General features: G+C 41.3%; 2 protein-coding genes across 2 annotated transcripts; both read right to left on the bottom strand.

The window, feature by feature from the left end:
* Positions 1 to 3,410: 3,410 nt before the first annotated feature.
* slc25a5 (solute carrier family 25 member 5) lies at positions 3,411 to 5,567 on the bottom strand. Its single transcript, XM_086302806.1, has 4 exons — positions 5,390 to 5,567; positions 4,171 to 4,657; positions 3,936 to 4,076; positions 3,411 to 3,825 (listed from the first exon to the last, which is right to left on the bottom strand). Exons 1-4 carry the CDS (start codon positions 5,498 to 5,500, stop codon positions 3,668 to 3,670), a joined length of 897 nt encoding a protein of 298 aa, XP_086158932.1. The 5' UTR covers positions 5,501 to 5,567; the 3' UTR covers positions 3,411 to 3,667.
* A 126-nt stretch (positions 5,568 to 5,693) lies between these two features.
* On the bottom strand, positions 5,694 to 11,427 carry slc25a43 (solute carrier family 25 member 43). The gene is made up of 5 exons (XM_086302795.1): positions 10,991 to 11,427; positions 9,156 to 9,397; positions 8,869 to 9,041; positions 7,459 to 7,593; positions 5,694 to 7,098 (listed from the first exon to the last, which is right to left on the bottom strand). Exons 1-5 carry the CDS (start codon positions 11,260 to 11,262, stop codon positions 6,886 to 6,888), a joined length of 1,035 nt encoding a protein of 344 aa, XP_086158921.1. The 5' UTR covers positions 11,263 to 11,427; the 3' UTR covers positions 5,694 to 6,885.
* Positions 11,428 to 20,671: the final 9,244 nt, after the last annotated feature.

The following is a 20,671-nucleotide window of genomic DNA, read 5'->3' as shown; positions in this document are numbered from 1 at the left end:
TTAAAAATATCTGAATATTGGCCACTTAAAAGAAAAAGTCCAGCACTTCTGCAAAGTTCCATATTTGAACACACACTAATAAAACCAACTTCACATTGCAAAATGCACAGTGACAAGTTCTGAATAGTATATTGTTATATGATGTATTTGTTCCAAATTAAACATTCAGGTTCAACCTTATTTTTAACTTATTATTTATTTATTTGGACAAGGAAAACAAGTCTATTCCTTCTGCTTCTTTTCCTCCTGCTCACATCCCAAGAAAGATTCTCTGAGCACTGCTTCATTATTTCAGACTGTGATACTGGCAAGGGCCAGTGAAAGGAAGAAAAGGATGTGGAGCTCATTAAACAGACAAAGAGTGAATGGGAGAGAAAGAAGATAGCAACAGGTGTGTGTGTTCATGAAAGCTTACATTAAATAGAGTATTATCGTTATTAAAAAACAAAACATGAAAGACTCTGGCTGCTTCATTTTCCATTAAATATAACGTTAGAGCTTTTAGCAAAGCTGTGTTGTGATGTTTCTTCTAAAGACCACAAGGTGGCGCAATCACTGCTCTTCAATTTATTTCTTTTTTATTTATTTATTTATTTATTTTTTGTCGTCAATAAAAATAAAATCTTAAAAATCCATGTCTGATGTCTGGCAGGACTTAAATTGTATAAATAAGCTAACAATTACAAAACGTGCTGGAAACCTTCAAAATAAAAGGTTTCCAGCACGTTTTGTAATAGTTAGCTTATTTACACATTTAGCACGCAAAAAGCACCCGCATAATGATCTTAACATAGTAACATTTAAATGTACCAGAATCGTTGTTGTATTAATATATATTAGAGCAAATATCATATGCGAGTCTTTGTTTTTACTGGGATCATGTGATAGATACGGTAGAAGAGACTGCCATGAGTGGAAAGCTCTGAGGTCATGACCCCGTGACGTAACTCGGTCTAACAGCCGAAATTACGCAACAGCCCGGCTGACAGAAGTTTCTCATCGCCCAGAGTAAAGGGTAGTAAAGGGTATCTTCAGTGATCCGTAGACCTGCATAGCGTAGTACGGGAATGTAACTATGTACTTTTACATAAGCACAGCATTGTACTCATTTTGTGTAAATATTACTTTTTTTTAACGACACCACATTTTTTCATAATAACATAATAACAGTAAAACACTAGTAATGAGACATTAAAGCCTCAGTTTTAGTAGTAAAACAGAGAGATAACACTCACGGGGTGAGTTTATTTGGTCATGTTATGCTTCAGGTAATGTTTTTTTTTTATGTGGCTTTACATGTCATTAGTGTTTTTTCCCCTGTGGCAGTGCAACCTTTACTTAAGAAGCTATCGCCTACTCTCCATCATAAAAACTGCAAATGTCCGGGAGCAGCGTGTGTTTCTGTTTGTAATAAAGGTACTAAAAATAATGAGAAGAAGCTGCTTTCGGCTGCTCCCTTACTCATGAGGGGTTGCCACAGTGGGCAGCTCTGCGTGTTTGATTTGGCAGAGATTTTACTGTGGATGTCCTTTGTGTTTACTCCCAGGACTAAATCTTTCTTAGGCAAATGTATAAACCGCTACTCAAGTGGTTACTGGAGCCACTATGAAATAATATTGAGAAATAGTAATACAGTCCACCAGCAAAATTCATCTATTTTTATGACTGAGGAATTGAGTAAAGGACTCGTGTTACTTCAAGGAGCTGTGGCATATCTTAAGCCACGCAGACAGTGAGTAAAAGGTTGTGATCCCTGTTAAAGCTGTAATGGGACAGCTGTAACGTGAGGCCTACTGAATGAAGGATTAACTATGGGCTACCTGCTGAGAAGGGCCTTTCAGACCAGACTGGAGAAAACAGCATTAAAACTAATTTCTGTGGGTAAGAGGTCGGGTCCAAGTCGTTGTGAATCACTGAAAGCAAGATTAGTCCAGCTGAGTAAATCATGTAATCTGTTAGCCTCTTTTTAGCAGCACTGTGTCCTCCACTCAGGATCAATTTGGGTTAAGCGTCTAAGTCGTAGTCATTGTGTCTCATCAAGATTAATTTGATTAATTCTGCTTGTCATCTTGGAAGTAAGTGATTAAGTTTGAGGACATATCACTGGATCAAAGACTGGAAAACACTAAAGGCACATTGCCAGTGACAGAATTAAACTTCTGATGAACTTTAAGAGCTGCACAGTGAGTCAAAGACCTTAATATTCTCATTCACCCATGGTAAGAGTAATTAAAGCAGTGACTTAAGACTCATGGAGGATTTCTGGGGCGCTAACAGTCCACAGCGGCTAGAGATTTTGAATACGCTGCACTGATCCAGAACCTGGGTTACAAAGATTTTTTTTTCCCCTCAGTTTCTTTTACTAGTAACATTTGTCAAATTTCCTCTAAAATGAAACTTTAAAAAAAAATGCATAAATGCAGAGATGATGTTCAGAGGGGGCAGCAGTTCTATCATGTCTGAATAAAGAGAGCAGATTAAAGTGGCCAAGTGTCCCCATGGTCTCATACCCAGCATGTGTCAGGATGCCACTGTTAGATCAAACTGTTTAAATATACACTTCTCTTGACTTTCAAACATTAAGCTAGGTTTGAATTTAATTAAACAGACATAACTGAACCAAAGTTGAGTTAAACCAAAGAGCACAAAGTCTGCAGCTGACTTTTATAGAACGGCCTGCCCACTCTCGATTAGCTGGACCAGTAAGAACACTATGTCCTGTCCTACACAAGCGACAATCATGTGCCTCTTTACGCATGCCAGGATCATGTATCAGCAGGAATTTATGACACCCCCTTTAAATACACGTGGACACAAGCAGTGCACCCCAGTAGAAACCCTCTACATTGTCATTTATGTGTTTTAATAACCAGCCAGAATGCAGAAATCTCCTCCAATACACTTTCATTTCATCCCGAGATCCCTTCAGCGTGACAGTAAATAACTTGTGTGTCAAACTGGTAACTGGACAAATGGCTCAAGGTCGTAGTCGTCAGTCACACCAGTTGGGAGTCAGAAGAGGCTTGGCAGGAGATAAAAGTATATTTAGAAGGTTGGAATAATCCACCTTACAACAGGTAATCCTAGAGGAAGTCACCTGTGCAAATGTTCTTCGAAACTATTTTATAATTCTGTAAATGCACAGGAGACTGCTAAAGCTAATGACTTTCTGTGAATCATTTCGCTGCGAGCATGTCTCGGTTAAAATATCGTCTGCGGGTCAACGTTCGCAGCTGATTTTGGCTGCCCCCCAACTGCAACCTGCAAGTCTAAGATTACATTTCTCACAAGAGGCAGCCAAATATCTTCCTCAGGAGGCGTGACTGAGGAGACGCGCAGCCGGGGATCTCAGTCACACTCTGTCGCGTACACTTTATACATGGCATTACACCTCAAAACCAGGCCGGAGATTCACTCTGTAGGTTGCCTTTATTTCTCGCTTACTGGCAAGGTTCCTGTGTTCAGGGAATGACATTCTGGTAAGGGGCAAAACAAAAAAGAAAATGAATGGGCCAAGAGAAGAGTGCATAACATATTCCCCCAGTACAACTAGTAGAAAATACTAGTTGGTCCCTATAAATATAGCTCGGCATTTAAGTCCTTCCAAATGTACAAGATATGTTACAGTTAAACTTCACAACATGAACAGTGAACATACAAAAACATCTTAGATGACTTTCTTAAGCTCATCATACAAGACGAGCACAAAGGCGCCACCCATGCCTCTCAGCACGTTAGACCAGGCTCCCTTGAAGAAGGCCTTGCTGCCCTCATCGCGTGCAATCTTCTTCCAGCAATCAATGGTGCCCGTGTACATGATGTCAGCTGAAGGGGAAGAGACAGAATCACACAGATGTTACAACCTCATTTAAATAGAACAGTGGGGGAAAAAAAGAAGAGGAAGTTATACTTTGATTTTGTTGGAGTTTTATTACCTCCTTTGCGTCCAGACTGCATCATCATACGACGACGGACAGTATCGAAGGGGTAGGACGTAAGACCAGCTACGGCAGTCACACTCTGAGCAATCATCCAGCTCACTATAATGTGCGTATTCTTAGGGTCAGGAAGCATGCCTGTAAGAGAAACATTAGCCGGTGAGATTACAAGGCTAAAAACTGCTATGTAAAAAGACATAAAGCTTTGTAATGTCTCTCAGCAAACACTCACCCTTTGCTGTGTCATAGATGCCAAAGTAAGCAGCTCTATAGATGATAATGCCCTGTACTGAAACGTTGAAGCCCTGGTACAGACCCCTAAGGCCATCGGACCTGAAGATCTTCACCAAGCAGTCTCCCAGACCTTTGAACTCACGCTCGTGGCCCCCTTTGCCGACATCAGCGGCGAGACGTGTTCTGGCGAAGTCGAGGGGGTAGACGAAACAGAGGGAGGTAGCTCCGGCGGCACCGCCAGATGCCAGGTTACCCGCAAAGTATCTCCAGAACTGTTTCCTCTTGTCCACGCCGTCGAGGAAAATCTTCTTGTACTTGTCCTTGAAAGCAAAGTTTAGGGCCTGAGTGGGGAAGTATCGGATGACATTGGCCAGATTTCCTCTCCAGAAAGAGAGGAAGCCCTGCTCTTTGGGGATACGAACGACACAGTCGATGATGCCCTTGTACTGCTTGTCGACCGCAATCTGTTTGCTGGCATGTTGCACCTGTAAACAAAGCAGAGACACCGCAGTGCATTAGAGGCAGCAACAAGTGAAGCTCGTCATATCCCGTTTCCTCTTCAAGCTTTCACCTGGTCACCTTCTGAGTTGTCTAAGCTGGGAGATTCCCGTTATTCTACTGAGTCGCACACATTTGCTTTCATGTGCAGGTGGACAGCCCTTTCATTCAACAGTTCACGGCCCCGCCCCCTGCCACTGCCACTGCTGAGGCCGGGCCCAATGCAGCAGTGAAGCGCCATGGCGCAAACCTTGCTGTGACCTTGGCTGTTTGATGTCAAGACAAACTAATGACCTGTCTTGACACGAGAATAACTTTAAACACCACAGTGGCAACAGACGGTCACATTCTCCTGTCACAATGCCGCTTTTCATGCGAGCATTCAGGCCGGTCTATTACATAACAAGTGTGGTGCGCCTCGATTATGCTCGCTCCTCATCTGTGCCTGCACCAATCTCTGACAGAGCCGCTTCGATTTACTATTTTTAGCCCAGTTTCTACTCCTGACGATGCAGCAGATTTCCATTACTATTAGATTTTAAACCATTTGCCACATGCATAAGCATCTTAATAATTTCCCCTCCAAACATAAGAAATAAGAAGAAAAGCTGCAAATGAGCAACAGCAGTAGTCAACACACGTATGTGACTGATGTCAATAATTACAGTGTCATTAGGTTTTCAGGTGTTTGCACAGGGATATAAGCAGTTCACACTCACCTGGAGCAGAAGCTTCACTCTCTCGATGGGAGCTACAGCTGTTTTAGAGATGGCAGCGGCGATACCACCAGCCAAGAAGTCCTTGGCAAAGGAAATAGCTTGTTCACTCATCTTCAGTTGCTATCAGCCGCCGTCCAGCTACTCTGTTGGTGGGGTTGAAATGGCCGAATCCTATCTAGAAGTGAGGGGATTTAAGGAGGCTGTGCGCGAGAAAAAACGTGAACTTCGATTCTTTTCTGCGATTGGCCGGCTCTAGGAGTAGTGGGCGGGGCCAGGCGATGACCTTCGATTCAGATTTGGAGCTTTCCCTTGTCGCTCAGATAAATCGAGGCACGAGATCAGTCCCGCATGAGGGAAAGTTTATGAATTACTTTTGCGACTTTTCAAAACTTGCAAAGTCGCATCTGAACAGAAGTGAGAGGCGCCGTCACGGCGTTATATTATTACCATTCTTATTCAGATTAACCTGAAGGTCGTGTCAAATGTCATTCTGGGGCAGATGAGGCCTCACAGTTATGGTAAAGGTCATCCCAGCTGTTAACGTCCTTTGGCTGCCACTGAGTTGCCCACGTGAGCTGACGTGATACAGTCACCTGACTGATTTCACTCTCAACCTGAGCACACAGACCTTTAAACCAAATAACAAATTGGCCTAAAGCAAATTACCACTACAAGCAAGAGAGGAGGTTGAAGAGTTGACCGAAAATGCAGAAACAAACCAGTAAACGTATTCAGCTATAAAAAAAATTCTTGTTAATATCTTTTCATATAATAATCCGTCACATATTACAGAATCTGAAAAGTAGCTTGTTGGAGTAAACAAAACAGTAGAGGTCAATGTCAAGTTTAAACTAGCAGAAAATGGAAATACTTGTAAAGTACAAGCACCTTAAATAAGGTGCATGTCCGTAGTAACTTTAAACAATTGAAAACGGGTTAGACTGCTGACAGACAACTTAAGGGCAAAGTCACCGTAGAGGAATGTGGGTTTCAGCAAACAGGAGGTTAAATCAATGTTTTTACCTTCAGAATGAAAAACAAATCATTTAAACCTCACAAACACTTTTCTTTCTTGCCATGTTAGCGGAATACATCATCAATAATGACATACTTTAACTTAAAACTCATTAAAAATTTTGCCTTCATTCATACATTAAAATTATAACCTGTCACATGGCGCTCATGATGGTCAGAGTTCACAAAATCCATGAGCATTTTTTTAAAAACTATTTTATGTGAGCAGACTATGGCACTGATTCTAATGCAGCAAAGAGCTCCCAAAATAAATATTTATCCTAAAAGGCACATGTCAGGTAAAAAGCCATCGTAAATCATGGATGGGTAAACAACTTTTTAAAATACTTTTGAATAAAATGTAAAAGTCTGAGAGAGGTAGGCTCCTGGATGCCCTTGGATTTGCTGTTGTGTCATTTTTCAGTCTCTCGCTCCCTCTCTCTCGTTTATTTTAATAAACCAGGCATCTTTCACGTAAAGCATCACCATCGATTTCTCAAAGACGAATCCCCTGAGCCAAAGTTCCTGTTTTTCAAGTGGCGCTTGACCTCTTCCAGCTCGTTCGGCCCGAGGCTCTGGTCGACCCCCGGTGTGAGCTTGTAGCTCAAGGGGGAGATAATGTAACCGTTGCGGTAAAGGCAGACCTGCTTGCACATCTCAAAGCAGGTGAAAAGAAGGCCAAAGTAGGGAACAATCTGTAGGGGAGTAACAAAAGACAACTGCATTTTAAAGTCACGCCAACACTTTATTATTTTGATCACAGATCGACAGAGAACTTGTACTCGGTATGCACTTTATTTTCATTAAAACGGTCACAAGTAAAAACAGTTTTGGGCTATGAAGGGATCTGTAGCTTTAAGAGCGGAGCATGCTGTTCCACCTTGGTAGTGAAATTCCTGCTGTGAACTACGCACACTAAACATTGCTTTCCATGCCCCGCCCCTTGTTCCTGCGTAAAACACGTAAATGCTCTTATTTATATAACAGAAGATCAAACAGACCCGTACTTTGGCCATATAACAAGAAATTGCTACCAATGTATAAGTGAATCATACCTTTATTGTGTTGGCAGTAAGGCCGTTCCACAGTGAAAGGACGCCGTTGTGTTTAATCACCTGCATGAAACAGTCGATCATTCCAGTGAAATGGACGTCGACTCCTCCAAAATGGGGAAGACGGGCGCTTTGTGCCTGTTAAAAAGAATGAAAGCCAAAATAGGAAATGGTGAATCAGAGTTTGAAGGTGCTTATTAACTCAGAACCGGGAAGGTCAGAGGACATAATATTGTGACACTATGTGTTTGATTTTATTCAGCTGTCATTTATCAGTAAATGCAAAAGGACAGTCACAGGTAAATATAAAATATCTTCATATTGTTGGAGGGGCCACCAAAGTAGTGCCAAAGATTCAGAGAGCAACTATCAGAATTAGATTATTGTGTTTCATGGATAAAGCACGAGACCAATAGGACTATTCAAACAGCTTCATCTGTAGAGGACACTTAAAGCTAGCCAAGCTAGCCAGCAAGTTAAACTATACACGTCTTAAATCATTACCCCAAGCCTCAGCAAACATCATCCGCTGTTTTCCCCCCATTCTCTGTGCTCTGTCCCGAATTAATGTTTAACTCTGAGCTTTTTAATGACAGACACTACAGCTGAATAGCTAAATGAAGCCTTTACGCAGGACTGTTCTTTAAAGTAAGTGACGTCGGTGCGATGCTTCAGCAGACTGGAAACACACGCCGGCTGTCTGATAGTTGCTGGCTATCTTTAGAGAACATATCTATAGCTTCTGCAGAGCTGGGACACATTCACATTCCCAGCTGCTGTTGAACCTTGTTCTGCTGAACCCATCTAATAATAGGCAGATAAAACCGGATGTAGAATCCTGTCCTTTGCCACACCATTGTTCCCAATGAGTCCTTTGCAGCGTATAGACACCCTTATTTAAAAGCAACATGGTGGAGACCAACGACTCCTGTGATTATAACATTTTAAAACACATGCAGTAAATATCTCTTCTCTTTATATTTAGGTAAATCACCACTGAAGTAATTGTGATGTTAACTTTACATACTCAAAATCATTGAGTGGCTGAGTAAGGTCAGCCCGTACTTAGGTAAACATCTACTGCCCTCTTATGGACTAAATATGGTACTACAGCCAGCATGTAGGCGCATCTACACTGTAAATGTGTTGTGTTTACAATCATTTCCCAATTACTCAGTCAGCAGCTGAGAGATCTGTAGAAGAAATATGAACTTAATTAAAAAGACCAACACAGTATTTCCAGCATCGGTATGCAGCTGTAACACTTCCATTTAACACCTTTAAAAAATATCTATGGTGTATCTATCTTTATGTTTCTATTTTAATTACTTCCAGCTTGAAAAAACAAAAAATAGTCCTGTTTCAGTTCTCCAAACATACCCCACAAGCAGAAAAGGTGTTCTGTAAACTTACTTGCATTTTCCGCTTTACAGTTTCAAAAGGGTACGAGAGGGTTTGAGCCACTCCTGCTGCCAAACAGCCGTTTATTAAGTTCTGCAGGGGAGTGAAGCGAACAGGAGGCTCCTGCCACAGCTTGTCCAAGTTCATGTAAACTGCATAACATCCGACAGAAAAGGGAACTGCACCTGTAAGGACATGAAACTAAAGGTAAAGGTGGAGTTTCGTGACATGAGATTCATATGCAAAATCTTACACGATCCACTAAAAACGAATTAGTTTGTAGCAACGTGTATACGAACCCAAGACAGTGAGGGAAAATCCCCTGTAGAGGGCGAGCAGCCCCTCGTTCTTGTAGATCTTTGACAAGGAGTGAGCCACGCCGATGTATGTGGGCTGCCTGCAGTTTTGAATGATCAGCCTGGTTTCTGCCACCTCCAGCGGGTACGTGGCCAGAGCAGCAACAACACCGGCCAGTCCACCAGCAAATATGGCTCTCCACTGAGAGATGAAGCCCAGTTCATCCATGTGAAGGTGGACTATCCTGCACACAGAGGAAAGAAAGAAATCTATGAGAAATAAAACTCAGATGTCCCTGTAAGACAGTTTGTCTTGTAGACAGTCCAACACAATACATACACATGGATATATAGATACACATGTATAAATAGATAGCTATATATAAAAAGACAAGATCCAAGTGGTTGTTCACAACATCGAAGGCCACCCTGTTTGTTTATGCATCGTGTTAGTATTTAAAATACACATGCAAATGACATTAAGTGTATTCAGAGCAGTCAGACAAGCTCTGCTGCTTTGAAATATTTTTTCGGACATCTACTGCACCTATTTTTATTTCAGAGCACTTCTTGGAAGCCTCCAACACAGAAGCACGTGAATAACTGAATCCACGTGTGTGTATTTGTGAGTGTCACAGACATATAGGAAAAGGCCTTCTTTTCCTGGAACTGTGTGTACAGCATAGGACACCAGGTTGGCCACTCAGGGCGTATTATTTATGTGCGCACACGCGTATAAGAAACAAAACGAAACAAAAACACCTCATCGGGAAACATAATGACTAATACAGATAGTAGGCAGTAGATTTGCTATTCTTTGCGGGATTACTGTTGTCTTGCCGGCTGCTTACTGCCTGTGTTTTGTCCTGAAGTTACCCAGCAGTGAATCGGTATACATGCCCTCATTTTTGCCTCATAGGCATTATTTCCTCTCACTGGGATTTTTTGTAAAACCACAGGACTCGCAGACCCAAACCAAAGTTCATCCAACTGCTTATATTTCTACGTATCAGAGCTGCAACATATAACAAACCCTAACAAAGCGGGGCTGGGAAATTTGGGACATCTTCAAAGAACGAAACCCCAAATCTCAAATATTGTGGATGTGGTTTTATTAATAATTTGAGCAATTTGTCAAGCAAAAACAACTATTTCAACAGTTTAACCTAATAAATTTGAAGGATTCTTGAGTCTACTGAAAAAAAAATGGGACGGCTTAAAGGTTTGACTGAATTTGAAGTGACGCCAGTGTCTTCCATTGCCATCCATAAGTCAAAATTGGACATTTCGATCTACTCAGTAATAAACGCAATTTCGATAGTAAGCCGAAATTATGAGAAAATAAACGTTAGTTCTACCATTTTCTACCAGTTTCGGGAATATATAACATGTTGCACCTCAGGAATACGATGGTTAATAACGGCACACTACCTGCGAGACAAAACCCGGGGAAGAGACAACCCTCGACTTTAAAACTCGGCTGAGAAAATCCAGCCTTCTGATTGGCTTAAAATGGAGCGTGCGACTCACATAGAGAAACAGGAAGTGCATCTTTAACTTCAGGGATAAAAAAAAAAAAAAAACAGACCATTTACGTCAACTATTTTTTATTATTTTAGGTCCTGATACATAAAGAATTAACTTGAATATTATTTTTTCTGTAATTTCAGCGTGTTTCATTCCGTTTTACACCTCAAAACACAAACGCAAAGTCGACGTCACGTGACCCAAGTCGAATAACAAACTATTTAGGATAAATTTGGGTCGAACGATCACATAAAATGCTTTGCAGTCCACACAGCGTGAGACAAACCATAAGTATAAGTAACTTTACTCACTTTCTGTATGTTGCGAGGTGAACTGCGTTGTAGGGAAACAACCGGAGGCAAGAGGCGAGATTTCCTTTCCAAAATCCCCTAAGCCCCTCATTCTGGTAGATGATGAGAAAACTTTGCCAGAAACCCCTCTTGGAGTGAAAGGTGCCCACCTGACTTTTAATTTTGACCACCTCTAAAGGTGACGTGACAGTTTTGCTAAAAAACCCGGCGAAACCGACGCACACGAAGCTCTGAGACCTCGTCAGCCTGTCGTCCTTTTTCACTGTGGCCATTGCTGCCTGGCCTTAATGCTCCAAACCGCCTGGCTCCCCCGATGGTTGCAGTTTTCTAGGATTTGCTTATACAGGTTAAACATCTAAATATAGATGGCGAGGAGGTGTCCGTTGCCCATCCCGACCGGCGGTGTAATGTGACAGTCACGTCACTTTGGTCGTTGCCGTGGGTGAGCATTGAACAGCAGAGGGCGCGCTTTGACCTCGGATCAATTATTACGTACAGACGATGCAATGCCGCAAATTAAAGTCCCTACAAATGTGAGTCATGCCTGCTGATTATCAGAAGCATAAAAGATGCAAAAGCATAAAAGTTCTTCAAAATCATTATTTGGTACAAGCACCTTTGTTCTTCAACACATCTTGAACTTTCTTTGTCTTCTTGAAGGACATTCAAAGTTCTTCTTTGGATGTTTGCTGCCTTTTGTTCTGTTCTCTGTCAAGATGATCCCACTCTGCTCTAATAATGTTGAGGTCCACATTCTGGTGAGGCCAATTCATGACTGATAATGTTCCCTTCTGTTTTTCTACCCAGGTATGCTTTTACTGAGTTGGCTGTGTGTTTGGGATCATATTCATGCTGAAAAATTAAGCGGTTTCCAATCAGATGCTTTCTAGATGATATTGCATGGTGACTCAAACTCCGATGGTGCTTTTCTGTGATCATATTTACATCAGTTTTGACAAAATGCCCAACACCACCAACTTAAATGGAGCCCCAAACCATAACAGAGTGTCCACTGTGTTTAGGAGATGGCTGTAAACACTCACTGTTGGACCTCTCTCCTGACCTTCTCCATACATGCTGACAATGATGAACAAAAACTTTCAAATTTGCACTTGTCATGCCATAAGACCTGTTGTCATTGATTTTCAGTCCAGTTCTTGGATACTTTGGCTTACATCAGCCTTTGCTCCCAGTTTCCCTTCCTTAAGAATGGTTTTCTGAGAGCCGCCCTTCCACCGAGACCACTTCTGATGAAGCGTCAGATGACTAATTGATCAACTGAAAAGCCAGATGCATCTTTCCTAAGGAAATAATTTAAAAAGCATCCATTATCCGAAGAAAAACATTAAAAGACCTTCAGGAAGTCTGGAGAACTACTGCACAAGAAAACTTTAAAAATTGAAAGAAAGTCTGACTACTTGGAAGCAGCATATAAATTATTGAGGGGTGGCTCAAGACCCTTGCACAGTATTGTTCTGTAAATTAGTGTAATTACTGCTGTATTAGTGTATACACACATTAATCAAGACTTTTTCGTAGACTTTTTATTGCATCATCTGAAAAACATAAAAAAAAACCCAAACAAATCTGACTTAAAAAGTTCAACATTAGAAAATAAAATCTTATGTTTAACAAAAAATTAAAACTCAACCTGTGCTTAATGAAAAAAATTATAACACTGGGTCAGTCAGCAGTAATGCTATTACGCAACCTTAGCCATGTAGGCTTTTATTTTAAGGCTTTCATGCTTTGAATCCGAATAATTTATTAATCATGGGGGAGAAACTGCCTTGTTATAATGTTCTCACTTTAAATTTAAACATGAAAGGTAGAAAAATAAGAACTGTTGTGTGTTAAAATAAATACTCCAAAGTTGAACAAACCTAAACAATCACATACATGATAATGAGAAGTGGAAATAATCCAGGGGTAGGTCTGTATTCCCAATAACAATCATAGGGAGGAGTTGTAAAGATTGATGGAATGATTTCCTGTGATCTTCTGAGGTGGAACGGTTCTTTTGATAAATCTGCTCCTGTAATTATCCAGCATGTCATGCTTTGTGTGCAGGATTTTCCAGTATTGTCTGTAGCTTGGACAGCTTCCTCCGCTTCAGGCTCCACACCCACAGCCTTTCATAGTTGCTTTTTTACAAAAAATTAAAGTCACATGGCTCTGAAAAGTCACATGGCTACTACATGGCAGTCCTGCTCATAGACCACACAATAAAACACGTTGTAAAGCACAAACACTTGTCAGCAGCAGAACGCCAACCCTTGTCTTTTCTGTCAGTTTTTTGAGTTTCCTACTCAGCTTAAGGTTGATTTTGAGTTTTAAAAGGGAATGCTTGATTTGAGAGACTTCAGACAGTTAAAGACTTCCAATTTTCTTATTCATTTAATTTCAGGATCCTCTTTTGAGTTGTACTCTTCTCCAAACACGTGTTGACCAGAATTGCGCAACACATGGTTTGTTTAAAGTGAGCATACACTTAATCTCAACCCTTTTTTTGGATCTGTTAACACGTGTCAATCAGGTAAATCCTTGATGTGTTTTCTTTATTATAACAACAATGTAAATCTGGTCTGATTTACTGTATAAATCAGCAGGGATTTAATGCTGCTGTCTTGTTTCAGCTCCATGTTTGTTTTCTTCTTGTCTCTGCCTGCCAGGAGCACCTCCCTCCCTCCCTCCCCTGCCTGACATCCTCAGATGCATGCGAGGAGCCCACCTTCTGTCTGTGCCTGGGCCACTTGGCTCCTTTACAAAGGCTTTCTGGAATAACAGAGGAAACGACAGCCTGATCACAAGAGGCTCACCTCTAGCTGCCTGCTGGGGTGGAAAAGGGTGTGTGTGTGTGCGTGTGTGTGAACGGGAAAGCAGCTTTCACTGCTGCACGAAACAATCAGGGTGCAGTTGCAGCAATGATTATGAACAGGATCTAACTAAACCTGCAAGTTCGTATTTGCTATTCATGCAACTGCTCTGCTTTTATTTATTAAAGAGAAGCTGGAGTGACTGTTATTCACATCTGTGCTTCAACTATAGAATATTAAAGTAGCTGAAAGAGGCCACTTTGAAAACGCTTTGATCATGCTGTTATACATGTTTGTCTTGAAATACACAAGATAATGAGGTATCTTTCTGTAAAGATAAGCAGTGTGATGATGGCTCTTGCTGTATCTTATCAATTAATGCTTCAGCAGTCAAACAGAGCGCCTCAAAGAATCTGTTGCCAGTATGTCTCCTTTGCCGTCCTTTCCCACACTGCCTCTGCCCAACAGTATTTGTGTAGAATGCAGATAGAGCACTACCTTCTTCCTGTATGTATATCACTGTCGTGAATATGTGCTTCCTCCATGAAGAAAAGTATTGCGGGCGCTGCCTGCGTCCCTTTGTGTTTGGGGGACTGGTATCTTGCAGTAGGTGCAGGCTGGCTGAGGCATTGTCATTCTCTGGATGTCATGCGCAAGTCGACCCTTGATCTCCCACTTTGAAGTGCATTGCAGACCCGCGAGAGCAGTGGTTGTGAGCTCACAGCAATCAACAGAGGGCGCTCCATACCAGAGAGCCTGCAGACCAGAGCCCGGTGGCTCTCCTCCTCACAGATTGGTGCCAGGCTCACAGAGCTCTGCAGTAAAATTCTCACCTCATTATCTCAGACAGTCACATCACAGGCTTGTGTGGGCAGGGGAAGGGAAGAAAGGCTCGGGGGTGGGCAAGAGGAACAGGCTTGGGTGGCTGACACTAGAGTCTCTCTCTCTGTGAGTGTGTCTTTCTTTAAAGGGGGGGTGGGGGTGTTGCACTGGTGATGAGGCTTGAGTACAATTTACTGTGGCACTGCTTTAACACCTCTAACAACAGGGATCAGGCCAAACTGCTCCTGGCTCACTTAACAGGAATGGGAGACGTGTTATTCATGGGAGCTTAAATTTGAATTAATGGTTTCTGTGATTGTGTAAACTGTGAAAGGTTGTTAGGGGTTGTTAGGAATAGTGAATGCAATTTTGCACCTCATTATTGGGATCAGTATTTATCGCAACACACGTTAAAACTGCCATTATGTCAGCTCTGCAGAGCAGTAAATGTGTTTATATACACTATAAAGTGTAAAATTAGTGATAAATCTGTGGCCTTAAAGGGGTTAATTTGTGTAATTGTGTTAGTGACCTTTGACATTTCTCGTTACTTTAAAAAGACAAACCTTATATTACACTTGTTTCTTCTGTAACACATGTTTTTCCCTGTAAAAACCTACGAATGAACTATTTAGTCAGGATGCAGATGACCAGGAGGTCCATTGTTTGTGAGGATGCGGTGGAGAACTTCTGGCAGCTGCTGCCCCCCCTTATCTTTTCCATGTACAGTCAATAAATCAATATCAAATCTAAGGAACAGGAAGCCAGATGGCCTTCCCACAACCTCTCCAGGACAGCCATCTCTCAGGTCCTCCTCAGCTACTGTACCACTGGTGCATGCAGCGGTCCTTTGAAGACATGCACATTCAACAAGCAGCTCAATGAATGACTAAAGGGAACAAATAAGCTGTTACGACTCTGCTCAAATCAGTGTTTGTGTTTCTATCCACATCAAAGGCCTCAGTCTGTTTGATATTCAGCCCCCACACCTTGATCCGAGCCACGTACAGGTAGAAGGGAGGAGCAGTCCATTGAGAAGAGAGAGGGTCATGTGGTTGCCTCTTTCAGCCCCAGCTTGAGGGTAGTTGACCCAGACGAAGGGTCTGGTCATGTTTCTTATTCCCCAGGGTGCTATTTATTGAGACACCTATTGATTACATGCTTTAAAGAATATCCACTTTTTTTTTTTAGCAGTGATTACAACGTAGAATGCATTTTCAGATTTTGACATTCAAAGTCTTGTAATATTAACTGAAAAAAAAGCCGTGGTTCAGTTGGTTCACTTGATGCTGGCTAGGTGAAGTGAGTTCAGTGTGGCCAGTTACCTAAATACATCCCGCCAGACCCATCTTAATTTCTGTTAAGGCCAGGGGTCGGGTTAAACAGTAGTTTGATTGAATGGCTGTTCACAGGCCGGTGTGAAATGCCATCTCTTTTGCAATGTGGGAGTAGAAAAAGGGGGTTTCTGTGGCCTTTGTGTGGCCCACAGTCTTAGAGCACGGACCCATTGTTAGAGCCTGACCAGCCAGCCCCTCAGACTCTCCTTTAACCTGCTTTGTCTCAAGCAGTGTGACCATTTCCTTCATTCAGGTCAGGGCAGGGTCGTGACTTTGGACACCAGTCTCCTCTGTCTGTCTGCCCTAGCCGGTATACTCATAAATGCATGTGCCACTGAGACAGATGTGCTGTTGTCACATGTCAGATGTAGCTGAACTAAGAAGATAAGTATGACTAGGTCAGGTGTACTCCTAAATCACATTAATATAAACTTGACATTAAAATAATACCTAAAGTTTAAGCTGCATTGCACAAGTCAGAATACATTTAAGAAAATATGTCACTTTTGTGAGTGTGTAAACAACAGTACCTCATGCACACAGCTAAGATTAGTGCTTTACTGCCTTGAAGTTGTGCAACTGCTTAAAAGAGTGCTCAGTTCCCTCCTCCCTGCGTCCTGAGCCTGGACCTGCCTTATCATGGCCTGGCCATCACGGTGATAAGAGGAGGAAAGACCAAGGGGCCATAACGAACAGTGTGCGTGATCCAGGTCAACAGTGTGAGGAGACTAGACTCAAGAGGGAGGGAAGAGGGACAAGAATATTATCTGATAAGAATCACAGAAGTCTTTTGATGTCAAAGGGGCTGATCCAAGGCTACAGGGTGTCATGCTGAGAGGACGAGCAGAATGACACAGCAGGTACAAACAAGCAGGCCCTTGAAGATCATCCTGGTCTTAAGCACACATACACAGGAGAACCCTAGACTCGCGCACAAACACTTTTCTTTGGCTTATATCTTTTTACAAATAACATGTAATTTTATAAGAAAATAACAGCAAGAAATTCAAGATTCATTCAATTCAAGATTCAAGGACTTGTCAATACAACAATATACACAGTAGTATACTGAAAATGGCGTTTTGACCCCAAGCCCCCCTATGGTGCATTTATAAGAATATTAAAAAAAAATAGGTGAACAGTTAACAGTGTAAAAAAAAAAAAAAGAAAAATTAACTATGACTCAGCAAATCTTTAGCAGTGTTGTCCAAAACGAACCACAGCTGACTGTGAGATTACTGAAGCTTGAATGCAGTGAGTGTAGTCTGGTTTGGGTCATAAGTCACTGATTAAAATCTATCATGTGCAAGCCAGACAGGACCTGAGGCTACAGTGCAAGCTGCTGCCTGAACCAAATGCCTCGTTGTCTTGCCCAGGGCGAGCTGCAGAAGGTTTATTTTATTTTTATTTTCTTTCTTTTGCCTGGAGTGGCCAGAGGAGGAGTAGGCAAGCTGCTGCAGTGTTACAGTGTCCTTGGTTTCCCCTTAGCAACAGCTAAAAACAAAAGACCACACACACAAACGCCCCTTCGCTCATTTGCAAAGTAAGGCCCAATGAGAAGCGTTACACTACAAAGACGAAGGAAACTAGTAGTTTTCTTCATTCTCATCAAGTTGCTTTAAATGATGTTGTCTTACATGCATTGTTATGTCATTGATGCCTCTGAGCCCTTGGTCCCCAGTGGACCAAAAAATCATTAAAAAAACAGATCACAGTGACCTTTTACCTCATTACAGCGCTTTTTTAAAATGGATTTTATGTAATCTTACATGCGCCATTGTGTAAGACCTGAAAAGAACACTAGTCTAATACACTTTTTACTGCAGCTGAAGTCGTGTTTGGTCACAACTACAGCACCCAGCTGTTTAGGAGAAGTGTCATTTTGAAAGCAAAGAAAACAAACTGAATATTTGTGAGCTGTGCTTGAAGGCATGCCCCGTATGTCTTTTTTTTTTTACTGTGATCTATCAGGAGAGGTGTGACTCTTTATGAAAGAAACTGGACAAAATTTCTCCTCATCAAGCCAAAGAATCTGGTATCAGCAACCTGTTACATCCACACTCCAATTAAAAGAATTAAGATGTAAGGAGCCTTCATTATCAGCTCTCTCCGAAGGACATCAAAGGCTGAGGTGGAGTGAGAGTGCAGCTGCCCTGATGGTGTGAGTTTCTCCTCTCTCACTCCAGAAGAACTTGTTTGTGTTGAGGATGTTTACTGATCCCGGGGAAGACAAACAGCCTGTTTCTTGTTTGTAGGCGCCACAAGTCAAACACAGAGCTGTGGGTCCTTTCTGTGTGTGCGAGAGCGAGGCTTTGGGATACATTTTATTGTTTGGCCATTGTTTGTCTTTTATCTGTCGTTGCAACTTACTTCCAACCTTCTCATCATGGGCCAAAATTCAAAAAAAGAAAGACAAGGAAAGACATATGCCTTTTGTCAATGACAGAAACCAGATCTGTACAAAGGCTCTGCATACTGAGATGAGATTTTCTGATAGATATCCTGTTTCATGTTTAATCAATAAATATCAAAACCACAGATACTCTGTTACCAATATGTGTATATGTGTTTAGCTTTATTAGTAGGTTTATATATATTTGCATTTAGTACTTTTTAAAAAAAAATAAATTGAGTTATAGTACCTAACCTAAACACATGGTGTCACTCTTTCTCATCTATTTCACCAACACATGGAGGCCCTCATAGTTTTTGTGACCCATTTCACATGTATCACATACCAATATGGTTGCTGTAAATAATGTTTCTGGCATGATTTGTTTAAATTTGACAGCAAAAAGTGCTGTTATGAAATACAAGCACTCATAATATTTGTTTGGACTACTTTAAAGTGACTTTTAGTTAGATATTTGCTCTTTTTTCTGTTGTTGTGAAAATGTTGGGTAAGCAATCACAGCATTTAAAATTATGCAAAGATCTTTCCACAAAATCAAATGAAAGGTGCTCCATTGTGCTTTTACAACAGATTTATTTATGTTCTAATTTTAATAATAATGTCAGCAAAGAAACCCTAAAGATCATGAAAGATGTGCGGCCCGACTTCCCTGCTCTCTTATGAAATACAGACCACGTGACATCTGTATTGCCTCGTGGAGAGCTTCATTCTGTGAGCTTGTATCAGCAAATGTCACTTTGAATTGAAGCTTCCTAACACAGCTATAAATCCTGGGGTGAACAGGCTTTCACAGAGAGGTTTTATGGCACTGAGACTTCCCTTCCTTTCTGTAGGGGGTATCGTGCTTTACACTGTCCATGTGTCACAGCCCTTTTAACTGGTGCAGTGCCAAAACTGCTAGTATTTTTCTACAGTTTTGCAAAGGTGTTTGGAAAGTAATTTATTAAGGGAAATGCCAGCATTCGCTAGTTCTGAGTTACTGTGCTGTGAATTTTTTTTTTAACTTCCTGGCATTTGTATATGTGTCAGTTAATTAGAAAAACACATAACATGCATCAGCTATCATAATCACAACGGCCACTGTGGATAATCATATGCACTATAGCCTAGTAATTATGTATAAAGTATATTTTGTCTAAAATCTTCATGCTGACTTTGATGCAAATTTGAAGTCTAGACATGCAAAAAAAACCAAAAAACCCAAAGGGAAATGTTTTATTGCGCTGCTATAAAGTGATTCAAATATTCGGCCTTTTCAAATACAGAGCAGGAACCCTTTAGAGAGCTCTGCAAGTGAGCTGCAAGCTCACTAGTTTGGGATTCAAGTAGCAAGTATCACACTTCCCATTTCTCCATCCAGAACATCGTAGAAATGCACATTTAGACAGTGACAGTTTGAAATATACAATTAAAGGATCGTACATGAGCAAACGTTCTTAGTTACCTTACACCACATCGCACAGTTAATGCAGGCTGTGTATCATGTATCTGCTGTATCACAGATTAAACTCTTATCCATGGCTGCGCCTTCCTGAGCCTGGTGGAGGTCTGTTTTTGTTAAAATAGAGTTCTTCCTTCCCCCTCTGGCTGAATGCTCATTCAGTAGAGTAAAGAGACATTTACTGCTTCCATAGGAAACAAAGTAACTACTGAATTAAGTGCTTCTAGTAATGTCTTCTGGACAGATCAGACCAAAGTGGACACATTTGGTAAAAAACAAATACATCATACCAGCTGTCAAGCTCGGTGGTGGAGGACTGATGATTTAAGTTTGTTTTGCAGCCACAGGACCTTTGCACCTCTGTATATCAAAGTATTCTAAAGTCAAATGTGAGGACTTAAGCTTGGCCAAAACTGTGTCATGAAATAAGATAATAATTCCAAGCAAAGCAGCAAATCTACAATAGAATGATAAAATAGTATTTGGTAAATGGACTGGTTCTTATATAGCACTTTTCTACTCTAACTGAGAACTTAAAGTGCTTGAATGGGTTAAACAGAAAGGCTCTTGCAATGTCCCAGCCAAAGTCCAGACCTCTACCTGCCTGAAATAACTTCAAGTTATACTAAAGGTGGCTCTACAAGCTACTGAATTGTGGGGTACACACACTGCTACAATCTATCTATCTATCTATCTATCTATCTATCTATTTATTAAATGAGAAAAATAATGTTCAAGTTATAACATTAGTAGTTGTTCGGTTGATTAGTGCAAATTACAGCGCTGATGTAAACATCCATGTTTGTTGGGAGCAGTTTTGATTGTACAGTCTGACAGCTGCAGGGAGGAAGG

This window comes from Aulonocara sp. 'chitande type north' Nkhata Bay, linkage group LG2, assembly GCF_057382095.1.
Source record: "Aulonocara sp. 'chitande type north' Nkhata Bay isolate Kocher_YH1m ecotype deep benthic linkage group LG2, A_spYH_male_GT1.1, whole genome shotgun sequence".
NCBI lineage: Eukaryota > Metazoa > Chordata > Actinopteri > Cichliformes > Cichlidae > Aulonocara > Aulonocara sp. 'chitande type north' Nkhata Bay.
This window is presented reverse-complemented; position numbering and strand designations above follow the sequence as displayed.